At 39.6% G+C, this 20550-nt stretch overlaps 1 protein-coding gene across 2 annotated transcripts in view; it reads right to left on the bottom strand.

The window, feature by feature from the left end:
- The window catches only part of kcnh4b (potassium voltage-gated channel, subfamily H (eag-related), member 4b), a 34299-nt gene that overhangs the window by 2313 nt on the left and 11436 nt on the right, over positions 1 to 20550 (bottom strand). The window contains exons 3-15 of one of the 2 annotated variants that reach the window (XM_065950068.1): positions 19005 to 19136; positions 18457 to 18590; positions 11765 to 12005; positions 10334 to 10491; positions 9771 to 9972; positions 8677 to 8871; positions 8013 to 8212; positions 7471 to 7720; positions 7177 to 7391; positions 3199 to 3237; positions 2258 to 2637; positions 1541 to 1632; positions 432 to 508 (exon numbers count right to left, since the gene is read on the bottom strand). In XM_065950068.1, coding sequence (XP_065806140.1) covers positions 432 to 508; positions 1541 to 1632; positions 2258 to 2637; positions 3199 to 3237; positions 7177 to 7391; positions 7471 to 7720; positions 8013 to 8212; positions 8677 to 8871; positions 9771 to 9972; positions 10334 to 10491; positions 11765 to 12005; positions 18457 to 18590; positions 19005 to 19136 — 2315 coding nt within the window. The remainder of the gene's footprint in view (positions 1 to 431; positions 509 to 1540; positions 1633 to 2257; positions 2638 to 3198; positions 3238 to 7176; positions 7392 to 7470; positions 7721 to 8012; positions 8213 to 8676; positions 8872 to 9770; positions 9973 to 10333; positions 10492 to 11764; positions 12006 to 18456; positions 18591 to 19004; positions 19137 to 20550) is intronic. The other variant, XM_065950069.1, reaches the window with a different exon arrangement.

Below are 20550 nucleotides of genomic sequence, written 5' to 3'. Positions count from 1 at the left end.
ACTCCCGGCGATCCACTGCACTGCATTGCAGAAAGTGTCCTGCTGGTTGATAAATATCGACTTCAGACAAAAGCTACCTGGTCCCATCTGGTTCCTCACACTGCACCTGCTTGAGCTCTATTTAAATCCAATGACGGAAAGCAAGGCAGAAACTTTGTGTATCTGATCTCATTGTAGGTTTCCCAGAGGCTGATAATTGGGTAGGAATCTAAAACATAGAAAAGCTTGAACGTTTCTGTTGGTCTCCATTTTAAAATGTAAATTTATTTTTGTGTACAGATTCTTTGAAATGTTTATTTTTATCTCACCATGAATTAGTCAATGCTTCTTTTATTTCATATTGCGTCTCTCCAGAATACTTTACAGAAAGATGACACAGAGGGATTGAACATTTTCATTGGTCTAATCATTTTTAACAGGCTGTATCTTACCTTGTAGTTGAGTTGACCGATGCTTTGTTTGACCTCCTCTGTCTCCTGCAGCAGAGTGGCATTAGCCTGAGCCGTGTCTGGAGAAAGGAGGAGGAATAAAACGAAGTAGATGAAAGAATTTAGACATAATATAATCACAAAACAAATTTATAAAGTGATACTCCAGAGGACACCTGATTACAAATTAATTATGAGGAAGTACTTTAAGTTGTTCATACAGCAGTATTCAAGTCCAAACAAGTTTCCTTATGGGCACAACAAAGTCTATTGTATCGTCTTGTACATCATTTATCCAGTAATGTATGCATGTTTGTACAGCCTCTAAATGTGGATACAGTATAGCAAATTGATGCCATAATTGCTCACACTAAACCAGAAATGTTTTAGTTAAATGGCTAATTTAAAGATTGTGTACTGGAGTGCCCCATATGAGACATTGAAGAAAACCTTTGAATATTATACAGTGTACTAAGGTAACAGTGCTAATTTTTCCCAAAGAAGCTATTTTAATGGATTGGGTTTGTGATGTTTATCGTTACTGTTTGTGTAGATATATCATAAGAAATGCCTTTTGCAAGCTTTATGAAACGTGTCTTGACTAAGTGATGTAGCTACATTTTCCTGTTTTTAAGACAGGGAAGCTTGTAATGACTTAAAACGTGGCTGTTATGAAAGCCGACGGCTGTTTAGTGAAAAAAAAGAGGCACAGAAAAAAAGGCAAAAGAATGACCTGTAGGATGAACGATTTTTAAAACACTTTAAATATTAAAAATGCTCTATTGTGATAAGTGTGCAATGTTGTTCATCTTTGTTGCTAAGGCTCTTGATTTACTTTGGTTAATTAGTTGGACTTCAGCTGAACTGCATGCAGTATTCATCCAAGAGTGAACATCAGTGAAAGCTCAGGTCACAAGATCTGTGCCCTGCCTTGACCTTAGTTGTCCTTTAACATGTTCTCTCACTCTTTGGGCACCCTGCTGTCATTTCACTCCTCTGTGCTCTCAAATTCCCCCAGAAGGAGGCAGCGCAGCGTTGTCCTATCCGCCGTTTGAACTCTCGGGCCATCTGGCACCCGTGTGACCTTCGCAGCTGGAGGCGGTCCTGCTTACCTTGGGCACTGCCTCCTGTGCTGGCTCTGGGCCGGCTGTGCTCGACGTTGAAATGGAACGTGTGCCCATTGTCTTCAATGCCGTCTACCACCCTGGCAGGAGGGATGAAGAGGAGGGAACCCGGAGTTAATGTTACAGTAGAGCCTTTTTCAATTATCACCAGAGCCAGCAGCTACCCAGGAATGTGCCATGAGAGCTGCTGCTGGCAGAGGAACACGAGGGCTTGAACATGAGGAGAAGCATCCAGTCTGGAGGGGAGGACACCTGAGCTCTCTGAACCAGCATGTACCCATCTCCAGGACTTACTGGATGACTCAGGGATACATTATGAATACAGATCGGGGCAGGAGGATAAGGTGCTCTATTAATGAAATGCACTGACATCTGCTGAAATATGCAATTCAAATACACCCCATTTACATTAAGTAGATGATGCAGCTTTTTTTAAAGCATGACTTTAGGTGTCCATTACTGTGACACTCTACTTGAAAAATCGTAGACGCTTTAAAGGTGTCATAACTGGGTAACTATTAGGGTTGTACTCGACAGAATTTGTCATTTGTATCTGATTTGGTTGTTCAAAAACAGCTTTTTCCCCTTTTCTTTTATATATTTACCACAAAAACCTCCTATACCAAGGCCCATGGTATCATCATGAAGGCGATAAAACAAATTTGCTTTAAAATGTTGATGGATTATTGATAGATTCCACAATACCTGGGGCTCAGATCTTGGGGGGCAAAGCAGGTGACAGTTGGTATCAGCAGCTGCGAAGGCTTCTGCTCAGCCCCGGACTCCACCTGGGCTGAACTTGAAGCTGAAGCAGCTGTGGGGTGGCTGTGCTCTTTCTTCGATGGGGGCTGAGGAGATACGCTCTGCCCATGGAAGCCGCGGCTGAGGTTTGGTGGACGGCAGCCTCGCAGCGCATTGAACTGCCTCAGCTCGTCCCCAAGGAGGTTTCCCAGAGAGGTGCGGCGGACGGGGCTGCTGAAGTTGGGCAGCAGGAGGTTTCGACGGGAGCGGGTGGCTGGAGAGAGGTGGAAGGAGTCATCAGGGTCAACCCCCTTTGTTTCAATGATGGAGGGGAGTCTGGACTCCTGCAAAAAAGCAAATACAACTAAAATCATTAGCAACAGCACAATTGATAATGTAATTAGTTTTTGTTGGGTTTTTTTACTGAGAAGGGAAATACTTAAAACGGCGTTATTTGTGTTTGTGTTTATCAAAACACAAACCCTGAAGAAGATCTAATCGTGGCTGTGTGTGTGCTTGGGGCAAAAACAATCGGTTTTATATTAAGTTGACCTCTTAATAACAGACCAAACAAATACTGTTAACATTTCAATAAGAAAAATAAGGCAGAGAGATAAGCATGCAGAACATACAGTAGTGAGAAAGTAGCTCATAAGATTTCCTATTAGGAGAGCTACTGACCCAGTTAGCGAGCTAACTCCAGGGACTAAGCTGCTCTATGTGAACCAAATGAGTTTCAACCTGTAGGGGAAGTCCTCGCTCAAACCCACGCACAGCAATCACAAGCATAGCAGCACGTCCCAGAAAGAAATCTGGGGTTCCACATTGAAAGCCGGATACATGCATGCTTAAAAAAAGTGAAATGAACAGGAAAGACACTCATGCTCAATTTGAACTAAACTCACATGGGAAAGCCTGGGTGACCTTGAAAACCTGCTGAGACCCTGCAGGAACGAAACACAAAGCTACAAGGATCAATAACGATATGGCAAAATATACATTTATTTAATCAAATTTAAATCATATTCGTTAACTTTCTTAAAACAAAAGTTTGATTTACATCCAGTGTCTCTCATCAAACATGTGTATAGTTGAGGTGTTTCGAATGCAACTGCACATCTAGAAAAATGTCTCACTCTATATGAAACAATAAAGTTAATCTTGAATCTTAATAATCTGAAATCATATTTAACAAATATTCATAATTATTAACATCCATATTTACTATTTGTAAATCATCTTCCTCTCTGTCTTTGTCGACACAGTGCAGCATATCTTTGTGTTATTACCACTCGTTGATGAGTGCGACACCATTGGTAGGATTGTGCTCTGAATGGGTCCTCATGGGTGTGCATAATTTACTGATCAAGAGCCCGAAGGCAAGCATAACTACAATTCTGTGGTAACTTTCCATCATTACATCTGCATGAAATACAAACCATCTTTGATCATTTGAGCTGTAATTATTCCTTTGCTGTCAAAGACATAGTTTTTTTCAATATCTGATTGCAGATGGATTCCAATGACAGTTGTCTTTCCACAAGCAGATTGTCATTTGGCATAATCACCAGCTACATGGAAAATGAAACTGTGGTAGTGTGAACTCTTCTGTCCTGTGTGAAAAATGTGTCTCTGACAACATGGCTAAATGTGACAGTCGTACAAACCAGAGTCTGTCACACTTTCAGTGTAGTGCACTCAATTGAATCCTTCATAGAAGCACACACAAATCATAAACACCATAAGGCCATTAAAGTGAATACATGACTACGTGTGAAACTTTGCATCTCTTCAGATGGTGATACAGGAGAGAAAAAGGGGAAACAAATCTGTGAGCCTTTTCAAGTTAGGAACAAATTCTCCTCGTAAGTAAAATGAACCTGGGCGCAAGATGGAATGATTGTCCATCAATGGTAGATTGGTGCCAAATGACATTAATTGAACTCAGATATCATTTAACAGAGCACTAATACGCCAAGTGTCCCTCGTTGCAGAGTGGGTTTGCAGGGACTTAATTGAAGGACTTTTTTCCTGTCACTCACAAATGTGCTATTTTTTCTAAATGAACAGAGGCATTTGTCCTAAAACTATAATATTTTTTTCTCTTGGTACACAGCAAACATTGTTGTTACTACAAAATGGCATGACTAACCAAACTCCTACGTTTTTAGCGACCATTAACAGGGGGGTGATAGGCAGATAAAGAAGCATTATTGTGCAGAGCCTGGCTTTATAATCACAACATATTTTAGAGACTGGTCTTGGTGTGACATTTGTGACAAAAGCCAGTAGAGAAAGTTGATTTGTTTTAGTCATCTCCTCTCAGTCATTCAGTCCAATCCTGGTCAGAATTGTTATCCAGTCAGTCATGATAATAGATGTTGATGATCTCCTCCTAGCACTCCCTTCTCTGGTTATCAGTGGTTGTTTAAAAAAACAAAACAATGTAGTTGAACTGTTGTTATATGAGGCTCCTAGGGTTGGCTGATTGATCCCTATAACTCCAGACTGACCAGCGTGTTCTTCACACTGCATGACAACTAACTACTTAGCTCTCCCTGAGGCGTGTGGTGATTACACTCCCAACAAATTTTGACTTAGTGCTGGCTCCCAGGTGGTGGAATGACCTTCCCGCTTTGCCTGGGATAGTATAGTCACTTCTCTTCTGTGCAAAAATGTCCATCCCTTAAGAAAACAGCCTCTGTTGTCTTTGACTAAATGCAAACCTTATAATCAAACCGGCAACCTGTAATCTGCAATAACTGGTGTTTTGGCCACTTCAGATCAGCTATCACAACATCGAAGTATCAATACCTTCGAAGTTTATTTGGCAAACTTGTAAGCCACCACTTATTTACACCGCTTGCAGTTGCCTTACAAAGAAAAGTCCCTGATTTTTTTCTCTTTAAGCTCTGTTTTTGGTCTCTTACAACTCCTGATACAATTTCTTTTAAAGGCAGTATTTCACTACAACTGGTGTACTGTCAGCAGCGAGCATCTCTCCGGAGTAAAAGGACCTTCCATCCTACAAGAAGCCCCGACTCAAATCACCCAATGTGGAGATGAGACCACTACGAACATACATTTGTATATATGTGTGTGTATTTATCATGGGTTTGTGGGACTTGGCAGCTCCAGGTTGTTGAGCACTCCTTCATCCTTTCAGGGAGGCGCTGATGCCCTGGCTTTGTGCTATAAACTCAGAGCAGATGGTGTGAGAGATGTAGAGAGCGAGAACTCATGGTCAACCCAGCCTGCTCACATTCAAATAAAAGCAGATAATAGTGATTTCTTATGTAATATATAATACTAATGGTCTGTAAAGCAAGTAGGATTCTTAGATAATATACAGATGTAACTCTTTGTTGAATAATGAGATTTCTGTCACATATGCATGGGTTCTGTTAAGTGCAAAGCCGAATCTATGATGTTGCTATGACCTGCTATTGAATGAAATACTTCAAACATAATCATTCTGTTTTTGAAGCCCTTTATAACACATATAACGCTGGTCTCTGGCAGCATGACTGATGAAAAACATATCCATTAATGAGCACATCCAGACAGAGTTCATATTCTTTAGGTTCTAATATGGAAAAAACTACAAACAAAAATATATTTAAAATTTGTTTCAGTAAGAGAAATTCTTAAAGCAAGTGTAAATGTTTTGATCCGACTGTTCAAAAAGTCCCATGCAAAACAGCCACTGACCTTTTCTGCACTGTTGCTTCAATTAAGGAAATTATACAATTTGATAGTTTGGAGATGCATCTTTAAAACAGATTATATAACACTGCCTGATAACGTGGCTACATGTGTAAGATCAATGGGTGTTTTTTTTCTCCACAGAGGAAAGATTATCTGGCCTTACGATATGCTTCCTAAATAACTGTTAGGGCTACCAGGCAGCACGGAGAGGTCGGTGTCTGGGTGTAATGTCATCCCGCTGTGCTTTGGGGTGGCAACAGGGAAGCGATACGGCTGTCTGACAGTGGAACCCACGCTCAGTAATTGGTGTGACAATCAAGTCACCAACAGGCCTTTGGAAGCTGTGGTAGAACAAGTGTCAAGGAGAGTGACAAAGGCACCTTAGGGGGTACAAATGTTTTGTCTGCTGCGCTTTATGCTCAAGTCCATGGTGAGAGAAATGGAGGCGGGTGATGGTGAGGTTCTGAGATACAATGTGAAAATATAAAAAGCCTTGAACACATGCGTGGATTTGAAACTGTATTAGGTCTAAGCCAATCTCTGAGCAAGAATCAAAGAGAAAATTATTATTTTGAATTGAAGAATGAGTTTAAACCAAAGGCTGTATCTAAGAAATTGATATCGCCAAGCAAAAGCTGTATTTTTTAATGGCCAGCTGGGGGGCGAATATGCAAGTAACAAAAAGAAGTTTGAACATATTGAACTAGATGAGAAAATTACCCGACTACTCATTGATTGTTTAACTTTCTAAGCATTTCCTAATGAGTTTACTGTCTTAATTCCTAGTTTAAGTCTCATTCAACACAGCCTGAAGTCCATTTTGTATATTAAAGTTTAATTTAGAGTAAAACTGGTGATAAACCAGTGTATGCTTTAGGGCGTTGCTACATTTATTTGACTATACCACCAAAACCAAGATCTAGCAGGATAGAGATATAGTACATGTGTTGTCCCTCTCTCCTGCATCCAACAGAAAAGGTGAAAAAATTGACAAGTCTGCGAAAGACTAGTTCACAAACCAAGGATTAAAATCTATATTTATTTATTGATTTATATTTATAGATTTTCTTTTAGCAAATAGATGACTGTTACGACTGGGAGAAATAGTAACCTTACAGTAATTACACATTCCATCATCACCACTTTTTCTGCCTGTGAGTGTGTCTGTTTCCTACCTCATCCTGGCTGCCCTCACGCAGGTTGTAGGTGAGGTTGTTGTGGATGTCAGAGGCAAACACACTGCCATACTCAGGGTACAGTGCCAGCACCTCTTTGAGGCCATGCACACTGATATACTGGAGGTCGCAGTATGTTAGAGCCTTCACATCAGCATTGGTTTTGATCACCTGCTCTGCTCCAGGCAGGTCAGAGCCAATCAAGTCTCCTTTTCCTAAAAACAGAGCAGCACAATTCACTTTTTTGCTCAACATTACACTAAATGAACATTAAACATCATTGCAATTACAAACCTAATATTGCGAGCACCATGTTGTCTTTCAGCACCTCCAGAGACCCAGAGCAGACAAAGTAGCTGGCATGCAGCGCGTCACCCTGACGGATGAGGTACTCCCCAGGGATGCAGAATGAGGTTTTTATATGGAGGGAGAGCGAGCGCAGACAGCCACGACTGGCCCCCTTAAAGACAGGCAGCTGGAGGATGTCCTTATTCAGATGCATGGCGATGTCGGCCCGCAGCTCATCAGGGAAGTCATGTAGGAGCTGGGGGATGTGTGACAGATGTAATGAGCTGTGACAGTGGTTGGTAATTAGGGAATGGACTGTGTTGCCACTAGTTACTCTCTTTTGAATTTTAATAACATTTCAATTGATGGCGTAAAGGAAGCTATAGTCTGTGACAGATCAGAAACAGCTTCAGCTGCACAGGGCTTTCGATGGATTTTAGAATGCATGTAGGAGCTCAAATAGAATCCTAGTATTTTCCGGAAGTTCCTGAAGCAGAAAAATGTTTAAGAGTGTGACATGATAACAACGTGAGGGATGTACACAATACCTCGTTTACATCTATTCCATTGTTGACAGACCATGTGGTCTGGAAGTACTCCAGCATGCGTTGTTTGAGCTGCTGGGGCAGACCGTGGACACGGATGAAGTCCTTCAGGTCCTTCATGCGAGTGTGGTAGAGAGAGCGCCTCGAGTACATGCGCTGGATGATGGCTGTCACGTTGCCAAAGACCAGCGCGTGCATCAGTGCTGTGTGAGAGAAGGGAAGAAATGGTGTGAGAGGCAGTTATTGATTGTAGATTTCTTTTTAAGCCTATTAGACCAAGGGGCTTGAATTACAAAAGAAAAGAAAAACATAATTCTTTAGGCGACTTCTCTTGTTTTAAAATAAATTATTTATTATTGATCACTACTCAGTTTTCTACACTTGTAACGCTTCATTTTCTTGATGATCTGAACGTAGCCCACAGTTATTTTCAGCTTGGTTTGTTGCACTGTTCTGACATGATTCAAAAAATGAACACAGTAACTTTCCTCAGGGTGGTTATACTCTTAATTGCCACCTCAGCTAAAATAGTACAAAAAGATGGAAACAAGCTGCGCCTTAAAGGCCAGCCAACCCACTTTCTAGAAATACTTGCACCATCGTGTTGAACATAGGCATTACTATGCCAGGACACCAGAGGGAGAGTGTGCCCTGGTGTAAGACTTACCGCCGACGAGCATGGTGCAGATGGAGAAAATCTTCTCAGCATCGGTGTTGGCGCACACGTTGCCAAAGCCAACACTGGTCAGGCTGCTTAGAGTGAAGTAAAGGGCAGCGATGTAGGAGCTGCGCACAGTCGGGCCGCCCACTGTGTTGTTGATGTAGGGCGTATCCAAACGTTTGCCGAGCTCATGGAGCCAACCTTGTAAGAGAAAGTATAGTATGAGGTAAAATGTCCAAAGGTTCGACGTTCAAATCACCTTACCTCCTCAAAGGCAGACTTTACTGTCACAAAAGAATACACAAAGACATACTCACACCAACACAAAATAACTCATAATTCACAGAAAAGTAGAGCAGATGCATAATTTGTTGTGCCACACAGTATGTCACTGCATGTTGCGTTTTTTTCTGTTTATAAATCATGTTAGGCTGTTGTAATACAGGATTAAACTTGTCACTTGTTTCTATTCATTTTGGTGATTATGAAAGTCTGAAGATTGTTACATAAATACTTTGATCTTTCCTGGGCACTTTTGTAAACAATAAGACCAGCACTCAGATACTAATTATTTACGGAAAAGAAACAACAGCCAGTTTCTGACTTTTTGGTTTCCATGTTCAGTCTTTTTCAAACAGAGACAGAAACGACACATCAGTGCACTTCTTCCTTGCAGCCATTTTTCTATCAGCTTTTGATCTGGTTTCAGACAGTCCTCATTAGAGTGCGGTCTTTACCACTATCTCTACAGTGAGAAGAACTATCCCTATAGATTAGCCAAACTATTTATAGCTGAGTGGGGACACAACAAATGTTGACTCACTGTACTGGCAGAAAACTATGGTCTTATTTGTTGGAGTTTTTTCCTGTTTAAACAAGGAATCAACGGATTACTCAGCACATATGGTGACTTAATCAAGTCTGAGCAGTTAGCACTTTGTCTTACATAAGCAGTTTAATAATTTATTAAATATATTTCAATTGCATACTATTGTCCGAAGACAATGAATAGATGATGGCACAACAATAAGAACGTTGAAATCATTTATCCTTTACTGACATTGCTGGCCACATTTCTGTGAAGCTACAATCAGACTCACTGATTTCCCAGGTGTCAGTGGTCTCTATCTCCATGCGCCCAATCATGTACCAGATGCAGGCCATCCAGTGTGCCAGCAGGGCAAACACAGACATTAGTAAGGTCAGCACCATGGCACTGTACTGAGAGTAGCGATCCAGCTTCTGAAGGAGACGGAGCAGGCGCAGCAGGCGTACGGTCTTCAGCAGATGGACCAAAGAGGTCTGAAGAGGAAAGGTGAGCATGTGGGGGTATAGTGACAAAGGGATATAAAAAAGTGAACTCCTCCATCTTTGTATACCTGAAAACCCTTTTTGACTGTAAACTAACACAGCTGAGTACAACAGCTTGGATAAGCAGTGTTTTTTCTCAAACAAATTTGCCTATCTGGTTTAAAAACCACTATGTGGGAAGAACTCAGCACACAGACAGGCAGCCTTTGGAAATTGAATAAATTATTTTTAGTATGCATTATTTCAGTGGATTTGCATTCTTAGCAGGTGTCCAAATTTATGTCCATGCCAGCAGTCACAGAAGGCAGGGAAGCAATGCAGGCCTAACATGTTATTACATAGTAGTACTCACCACTGTGATGTTGAAGGCATACAGCAGGTCAAAGGGCAGCGCAGCCACCAGGTCCACAAAGAACCAGGTGGTGGCATAGTGAATGCAAATGGAGCGTGACTCATACACCACCTGCCCAGACTGGCTGACATAGGTGGTGCGGAAGTTCAGGATCATATCTGCAAATTGAGAGATTGAAAGGCAGAAGCGTAGACTCTATTTTAACAAAAATAGAAGTTATGACAGTGTTACTTTTAAAATTAAACTGATTTTACAGTAAAGTACTGCTTCGACAGTATTTCTGAAAATGTGTAACCTTCGGAAAAATTGTCAGCCAAGTACCTCCCTTATCAGTGCAAAAGCATTCAAAATAATCTAGAAATATGCTCTTGTTTGCTTTTGTAGCTCAAGATCAATTTCAGTCTGTTTCATAAACAGCCAGAAATCCTCACAAGCTTTAATAAGAACTTTTAAAATATCAAATGCGCTTTATTAAATGTATCTAATAATCAAAGTTATTTTATGTTTTTTTTAATGATGCAGTATTACTGATGTTTTTCAGGTTACTTAAAAAACAAATCTCCAGTATCCCAACATACCCATTCATGTTTTTCTATGCTTAAAAATGATAGTAATTTAAATTTGAGGAAATGCTATATACTTACAGAGCTTAAGGTAAGGCATAGCAAAACCAAGGTAAACAAAATGAATCAGGTGGAATTTGTCATTGTTTTCAAGTATCAGCAAGTTTGCAATACCAATCATCTACCGTCTGTGTCAGAATGTGAATAGCATCCAGTAGGCAGAATTGTGGGTGTGTTTAGCCCGATGAAACAAACCCTCATCTATCATCTGTGCTGTCAATATTTGCCAAGATGATGGCTCATCACTCCACACAAGTTTCAGTATATGAGAAGTAAGAAGGTAGAAAGAAATTTTGGAAATTTTAGAAAGCACACACAGCAGTACTCTACTGTATGAGGTTGTTTTAGAAATCACAATTAACAAACCCTTTATTGTCCCAAGGCCAAATCAACAAGTGTTCATCTTCACTTAATGGATTCATATAGAACAGTTTGATATCAATAGTTCAGCCATATATATCCATTCCTTGGGCACTTCCCATTAGAAGTTAAAAAGCTATCATAAAATGGTAGAAATCCCTGGGAGAGACTCAGTAGATCCTGAAGGGACAACAAAACTCAGGTTGCCTGGAACTGGGGAAACCTTCAGGGGAAAAGGATGTGGGTTGTTAACTTGTTGCTATAGGTAACAATAGGGCAAGACAAAGTAGTACTGTAAGGTGTTTGTTGAAATGTAATGTTTATCCAGGTTTGAAGAGTTCTAGCTGAGTTGTTTGAGTAAAATTAAACTGATGATCGTAGAACCACCTTTTGAACCCATTTTATAATCGAGTGAGTCAATTAATCAGGAATCCAGATCTTCACTCACCGATAATGAAGAGCATCTCCACAACTATGTCACTGACAACGGTTGAGCGTGCATCTGAGTGTGTGTCTTCATACGCCATGAAGCTGACGTCGTAGGGCACAGTGACAGCCACATAGAGGGTGGCCAGCAGGATGAGCCAGTCCCACAGGGCTTTGGACACACTGTAGTGGAGCAGGATGAAGCGTGACTTCTGCACTGCTGCCACTTTGTACTCTGGTATTGAAGGCTTGTCCATCATGCGCTGTAAAAGACCAAGTGGAGGAATATTAATATTTAACATACACACATACTTCAGCTGATGAATTTCCAGCTTTTTACAGCTTAAGTTGATAAATATACAAAAGCTCATTAGAGAGGCTGCATAAATGAATAACTTGACAACCAGATGGTCACAAGGTGGAGTGCTGGGGAAATAAATAATGATCAGACAGAGGTGGCAGTGCCAGGTTTCTGCAGAAACAGACAATATAAATGTCAGCGCCCTCTCTTGTGCTCTGACCGCTCATGATTCAGTGCATTAGATATCTAAAGTGAAACAGTTATGGTAATGCAGCTGGTTATCTGTCTGTGGCAGCCTCATATAGGCTGTGATAAACCTTTAATAAGGCCGTGCATTAACAAAGCAAACCGAAAGAGATGGGCCGTGGTCAGTCAGGGGGAAAAATTAATACTAAGAATGGCCGTGATAATTTAATTCATGACTTGGCCTTGGATTTACTTCATTCCTCAAAATGCCATTACTGCTTTAAGTCTCCGGTGCAACATCGGCTGAGCCATTATTCTAAAAATGAGGGGAACAAGAACCAATCGATGCTTTTATTTTTTTTTTGAAGTCATGCCTATTTATTCTACTCATTTCATTTTTTATTGGGAAAAATCCAATTGCAGAAAGTTGAATTGCTCCTTCTGATGGGTTTTAGGAGTCCATTCTAAACATAATGAGGCTGCAGCTCTCCAAATAGGGCCAAGCACTTGGCACAAAATAGCCTTCACTGTGAGACACGGTGGTAAGTGGGAAGGAAACAGAAAAGGGGGGATAAATGAGAAGTAATCCATTCGAGAACAATGAGCTCACTTCACAAACAGGTGTGGGCAAGAAGCAAGGAGGCTGGTTAATGGAGTCTTTGCCTGAGATTTTCTTTGAAGTGCTCTGTAGCTGCCTGGTTGCCTTAGCTGGAATTACATTTCTTGGAATAATTGGGAGACAATGATCATCAAGAGAAAAACAAGGGGAACAATGGCATACTCAACTATGTAGGATGGAAAGGAAACAGGTCAAAAATAGCACTAATCAATCAATCAAACTTTATTTGTACAGCACTTTTCCCGACAAAATAATATTGTATATTAATATATAGTGCTTGTACTTTCAAAACTGTATCGATTGTGGTAGCTCGACATCAATCATCTGCATTTTGCGGATGTCAGTATGTTTGGAAAATCTATCAGAAAATACCCTGCTGACCGTCATAAAGAGCTGTAAACACCTCAATGGTTGCTGAAGCCACGTCAGTAGAAGCTGTTGCTGCAAGTGATTTTAATTTGCCTTACATCACAGAGGTCAGGACGCCCACCCGACCTTTAGCACTGGAGGCAGTCCGGCCGAGCACATCCAAATGATTAGAAAAGAAAAGCTCAGCTACAGCGGGGACACATGGGACAGCATGCCACACAGCTACAGCTGCTGTTCACACTTCATTATCTCACACTTTAGCCCAGAGCTTACTGTTCCAACTACATCTACTGGCATGCTTTGGGATAAGAGTTCGGATAAAATCATGTATTTAATGGAGAAGAGAGTACACAGCTTATGGGACTGGAGATCAGAATAGGCTTCTTTTTTTTTTAATTGCCTTAATTATACACCCCAAAACATCACTTCTTAGGATAATTTGTGATCAACAATTCAGCAGGATTAAAACATAAGAAAGACTGTAAAATGACCACAAACCCCCATGTGTGAGGACATTCCACTCATCTCAATTCAGTCTTAAAGTTATTATGTGCACGTTAGATTACTATACGTTTAGATCTTAATGACGGGTAGCAGTAGCTAATACACTAATAAGTCTGACAGCCCTATACAGTAAGAACAGAGGAAACAACAACTCAGTCAGTATGAGAATGAAAAAGTGAAACTGCAATATCACTGAGAGAAAGGTGGCGCTTAGTGTATTATGTAAAGTTTGAAACCTATGCAGTACACAACGTGCTGTTAAAATGTGCAGTTAAACGATTTCCATTGGTAAAGTATCTCTACCTCTGTCTCTGTTTTTGTGGCTGTGCTCCTATTTAAAGTTAGGGAAGACGCCTGGCCTCGGTGTAGAGGAATATGAACACATTGTTAGTGAGCTTCTACTGTGAGACAGACAGTGAGACAAAGGAAGAGAGAGATGGAGAGGAGACAGACTGAGAGGAAGGAAACCAGAATGGGAAAAATATAGTCAGAGTGGGAGGATGGCAATGTTGGAAGAGGTATTTTTAAGCCATTACCTAAGTTAGGTTGGACTGGCATATTACAAAAAAGTAATAAAAAGAAGTCCAGCATATAAAGTCCCAGAGGTGCTTTCAGTTTGACAAGCTTTATGTATTATAAGTAAAAAATACACATCATGCAGAAAAGTAGCACTGGCACTTGTTGGAGTTTTATAATTAGGCCTATCATGAGAAATATTATTTGGATAACATTTCACATGCATTATTGTGCAAAATACATTTTATGTTAAAGTTTCTGAGGTGTAGATGGGGGGGGGGGGGGGGGGGGGGGTGATCCTCTGGTTAAGTAGCCTACAAGGGCTTTAAAATTGTTCATGTGAAAGTTTAACTGAGAGGAATGGCGAAAGGAAGGGAGAGATTATTCTAAATAGTGGAAAATAGGGGCTACAGAGCGATGGGAAGACAATATGGGGAGAGACAGCAGGATGTAGAGGGATGAAGCCAAAAGGAGATGAGGTTAGAGTGACAGATGGAGAGGGAGAGAAAAACGTGTAAAGCAGCTGATGGGGGAAAAAGGCTGTTTGGGTCTAACAACTGAAAGGGATGAGGTTGAGAGATTAAGAAAAAAAAAGCCCTACACGACGTTTTTTTTTTCTGATTTTTTTAATAATGAAAACTAACTTTGAGAGTGGTAATGACTTGTCTATATCTCCAGCAGTGACAATTCACTTCACACATAGTTAAATCCCTCATGCCTCGAAGTTTCTGGCGGACAGTGCGTTGCTTATAGAGTAGCTTTCCCTCCAAGTCATTAATTACTATCTTAAGTAACTTCAGTGGTTAACCAGTTTACAATAGCACTCATGTTAATTTATTGCTCTTTTAGGTCAGGACCACGAACTGCGCAGCACACAAGTAGCCCACAACACAATATCAACTTACCTTCAGAGCGTAAAATCTGAAAATGTTATCCATTTATTTCCTGTGCTTTATCGTTATTATGCTGACTTTAATTAAATTTACTACAACCCGTAACTAGTTCAGCTTACTTTCTAAACTAAACTAAATAGGCTGTCGCTATGGTTACCCCCAGTTCAAATACAATCCGCAGTAGGACCTAGGACACGATCAAACGATTTCTGAATTTACGAACTTGTTTCGTTGTTTTGAATTTAGTCCGATTTTTTCTAGTCTCCTTTCATTGTCATCTTTTTTTTTTTTTTTTTTTTTTTTTATGAGGGAAAATGAATTAAAAAAAAACAAACCATTCATTTCGTCCATCAAGCGAAGAACAACCCTGGTTTTAAATCTCACAAACATGAATTGGTTTCTAATATTTTGTGCTGCAGACGGTTTTAGACAGCTCAAAGATGACATTTTGGAGCAATTCAGGAGCAATTATGACATGCAGTTTCATGACTTTGAGTAATTTCATACAGGGGACTCAAATAGGCTAATTAAAACACAATCAAACATGAAAAATAATTAAAAGAAAACAAAAACAATCCTTAATCCTTGACAGGGCCAATATAATATGTTTGTAGAAATATATTTTACTTTTATGAAGTTTTAAAAAATATTAAATTGAATTAAAATAGTCTAAATACATTTATCTCCATTGTTTCAACTGTATAACGAATTTAGTGCAGAAATGCTGTTTGTGTTTGCTTTAGAAGGCCAACTGTAGCCTACGTTTAAGGGCAGTTAAGCCACAACTTTCTTCCCTTTAATGGGCAGACTTTACTGTCAGCAGCAATCTATTTTATAAGGTCATGATATTAAATGTTCCATTTGAGGAGCGCAAAAGAAATAGTTGAGTGACATTCTATCAAAACGGATGCCTACACTGGGGGAAAATGTGTGTTGAACAGCTGACTGGTGTATTTACTTTTATATTTCATGGAACAACTTTTAAATGATACCTGGAATGATTAATGAACATGTGAACTAAATATTTACATAAATACATAAATTAAGACACATGAAGTGGGAAGTACTTTTAAATACCACAGCATATGAACAAGCCAACACTTCTGCCTTCTATTATAAAAGAGTTGCATGTCATAATCACTTTGAATCTTATTTACATTTAACCTGCATATCTGTTTGACACATGTGACAGCATAATTGAAAGAATTACGAGACCCAGTTTGACAAGCTGTCAAAGACCCAGAAAAGCGAATAAAGAAACACCTTACACAATACATCTGATTTATATTCTCCACAGCAGATGTTTTCTTTTGCATTCAAAAACAAGCAGGTTGCATTATTTTTTAACATGCACCATCACAGGTTCGCTCCGTTTGCTCTTAATGTTTGCTATAGTGCTTTATGGTTGTGCATTAAGATGCTAACAGTCGCTAAGTTACAGATAAATTTGGTAAAATTAGGGCTGTCCTTTTCTGCATGGAACAACATTTTTTGCAGTTTCAGGTTGTTTGGATCTGATGTCTTAAGTTGTCTTTCTTACATGTGTATATACTGTATGTCTCAATATGTTTGAGAAACACTGTGATGGTGTGACAATTACAGCCTCGTGCTAGGAGAGCTGGAATAAATTGAATCACAAATATTGTTGCATCTGATTCAGACTGTGTTGACGTTCGGCCATATGTTTGTCTCTACTCTCCTTCGAGGGCAAGCCATCTTTCACGGTCTGTTGTACATGTGTGAATGTTTTCTTTGGGGGTGTTGTGTGTTTGCAATCCTGGAACAGGTGTGTGTATGTGGTGTCAGGGAAAAGCACCATCTGTAAGTAGGTGTGATTGGAAGCAGGGAAGCAGGAGGTTTGACAAATGGGAGAAGGGGATTCATTTCTCTGCCTTATCAGACAACTATATGGGCCTGATACTTAATTTCAAATGTGAGCGCACATGGGTGTTATTGGCGTTATTTTATTGTCAAAACTGACCTTTTTAAATATGCATTTTTTTGGCTTTGGCATTATGCTACATTATTTGAGTACCTAATATCATGTGAATATGTTACATTTCAAAATGCCTTCTTTTTTACATTCCTGACTAAATGTATCATTCCAATCCCTTTATTTTGAGGCACAGACTTGCGTTAATCTTCCACATCCTAGGTTTTGTTCAAGCATTGAGAAAGGGAATCTGTTATGCCATTAAAACGGTAGGATACTGAAAAAGAGTGCTGCTCAGTGGTAAAAAGTGAACAAGTGTTTTAAATTCAGACACCCAAAGGGTGAATTAATTACTCCAAAATACACAAGTCTATTTCTCTGCATTTGTCATTTTCATATGTTGATTGTAACAATTGCTTTTAGCCCCATGGGAAGAAGCAACACAAAGTGAAGAACATTTTTAAGAACAGATCCAGTTGGTGGCTGAGTCCCTGCATGGAGCATGGAGCGAGTGGAATTATCTGAATATGGTGCTCCCCTAGAACCACTGGTCCAGTTGTGTCAAAGAGCTAAACGTGAGCTCGTTCTCATGGATAACAGTTTTCTTGGAGACTTTGTTCTCTTGAAATAAGACAAGAAGCAATTAAACTGCTGCGGTTACGTTTCTTTAGGTCGTTGAAAGGAAACTGCAAAGACAATATGACACTTATCTAAAAGTTATTATTTTTAAAAAGGTGATGATGATTCATTCACTCTTGCCAATGTGAGTGAGAGCCAACATCACCTTGTTAACTTGGTATTTGTCCATTTAAAAGCAACAACTCAATGAAAAAGAAACACAAAACAGCAAGCTCACAGTATCCCATTCATTGGAATTAAAACAGCAAACAGCAACTCCCACTAAGAAAAGTCACACTCTGGGACAAACAAAGCCTCCTGGGCCTGGCTTACACTATATTTGTTAGCTGACTGAAACATGTTTGTTGCAGGTCCTGGCATGGTTATACACTGTCAGACAATGATGGCCTCAGAGTTAAATTCAATAGGTCCATCCACAATGTTAAAATTACATAAAAAAACAAGCAAAATAATTCTCATACCTCTTTAAACAACAGGGGTTTACATTTTGGAACTGGCAACAATAAATAGGCTTTTTTTTTTTTACCTTTGGTGGTGAGTATTTAGTTATTAAATTGAATTTGGTCATTGCTTAAATTTGAAATGCACCATTTTTTTGCTAACTTTTTGCTAATGAGATTTACAAATATTATTTCAATATCTATCTTGGCTTCCTTACAATGTTTTCTGGGCATATCATGTAAGATATAAAAAAAAAAAAACATAGCATTTTTCAGCCAATCAGGAAGGATGTGAGAGTGGTAAAACTACTCACGCCGCCCAGGTTGACGTCTCCTTTTCCTCCTTGCGAGAACTGTCTGGTCAGATGGTACAACATGGTGCGTCCTCGCTTCCTAGCTTCGCTGAAGTGAGTGCTGCTCTTCCTCCTGCGCCTCTTGTCCTCTGAACCTATTGCACAGTCACTGTCAGTCAGCATATAAATTATACCACAAAGTTAATGATTTGTATTACTACTACAGTAAGACCAAAGACACAATTTGTCTAATGTAATTGGCTGTCATTCCTTTGCATTATAACAAATGGACAGTTTATTTCCCCTGGCATGGTGCTTGATATTTGTGGCAGACGGTGCCCAGGTTCCACTTGAAGACACACCGCCACCCAAATCAAACTCCCCATGGCAAAAAGAGTGAGTTCAGTGAACTAACACCAACACAAACAAAACTGCTGGGCAGACTATGACAGTGATGAACAGGAGTGCACAGAGAAAATGAACGCCTGGGACCAGAAGACAGCCTGCTTATAAATCATCCTCCAAGTAAGTAACATGACATTTTCTTTGTAAACAGGGCTTGAACCTACCGTCTTTTTTGCTGTTGTGGTGTCCCTTTCCATGGGTGTCAGTGATGTCCTTGAACGAGAAGAGGAAGAGTACCATTTCTCCCTTTTCATTCTTTATTGGCACAATGTCTAACAGACACCAGAAGGCCATACCTGGAACGTAATCAGACATGTCCATTTAGTGCAGGATCGTTGATTTTGCCTCTCAAAATTTCAAAACAGGCCTGTGATTTCCCCTTGTCATGCCAACACTGACTATCTTTGAGCTATGAATCCTTGTCAAGTACTGGCACAGGGATTCTATAAATACACTAAAAGTTAGATATGGAACGTGTAAGGAAGGATTGTGCAAAAAAAAAAAAAAAAAAAAAAAAAAGAAACTGAGAGGGCTAGATGTTCGATATGACAAGTCAAGCAAGAAAGTAGCACCAATAGATCCAAGACCCTGCCATAACCCGGCACTCTCATTAGTAGAAAATGTTATCCGCCGCCAAACAGATGTCGCACATCTCCTACAGTGTGTCCCAAGTGAGCTTCCGTAAGTGTGTGTGAGGCAAAGACAGGGGAAAAAAAGGAGGAAAGAAAGAAGATTGTCATGATTTAGCAAAAAGCTACTGGTGCGAAAACAACATGAGAGAAGATTTGAGAAGATTTTGTTTGCTTACTGCATGTGGGTGCATTTTATTGTATTATTCATATCCTCAATTTTATTATGATCTAATTATGCTTTATTTAAATTGTACAGTTTTATCCTTGTGATGACCTTCTGACTGTGTCAGTGCTCCTCCCGTTGCCCCGTGTCTCTCCCCGTTCAGATTGTGTTCATAGTTTTATTCATTTGTCTTGTATGTTAACTTTATATTACTCGATGATTTATCCGTATTTGATGTATGGTAATATTGTCTGGGCAAACACTTATCCCTCTCACCTTCTTAAACTTTATATGTTGCAGAAACGTTTTGTAAGATTGGCAACTTTCTCCAAAGCAACAGAAACATCTGCCCCCCTCTTCAAAAAACTAAACATGCTTTCAGTTTATGATGTCAATATACATCAGATATGTGTGTTTACAGTATATATAAATATATTTTCATACCTTTTTCTTTACCATCATCATTTCAGCATTTTTTTAAACTGAATTCCCAGATTCATTCATATTCTACCAGACAGATTGATCATCTTCATCTTCCTTTTTATAAAACCAAACACGGTCAGTTTTTCATCAGATATCGTGGGGTACAAATATGGAATTCCAAAAAACACACCGTTAGCAACTCTTCATCTACAGAGATTTTTTTAAAGGAAACTGTCTTCACATTTAATCCATGAGGTCAAACTTTTGCATATATAAAATATATTTCTTTTGTTTTTTATTTATTTTCCATCAACCCACTCATTCACTCCATTTTTAATAGATCAATGCCTGTTTCATTTAGCTGATAGAGGGTTAACATTCTCAGTCTTTCTATTGTATGTAAGTGTGTGTATGAATACGTGTATAGGTTACTGTATATGTGTTTATATTTAATTTTGTTTTGAAATTGTGTAATTTCGATTTCGATTTGTT

Source organism: Labrus bergylta, chromosome 21, assembly GCF_963930695.1.
Source record: "Labrus bergylta chromosome 21, fLabBer1.1, whole genome shotgun sequence".
NCBI classification, from domain to species: Eukaryota; Metazoa; Chordata; class Actinopteri; order Labriformes; family Labridae; genus Labrus; species Labrus bergylta.
The sequence above is the reverse complement of the archived record's forward strand: the minus strand, read 5'-3'. Positions and strand labels throughout refer to the sequence as shown.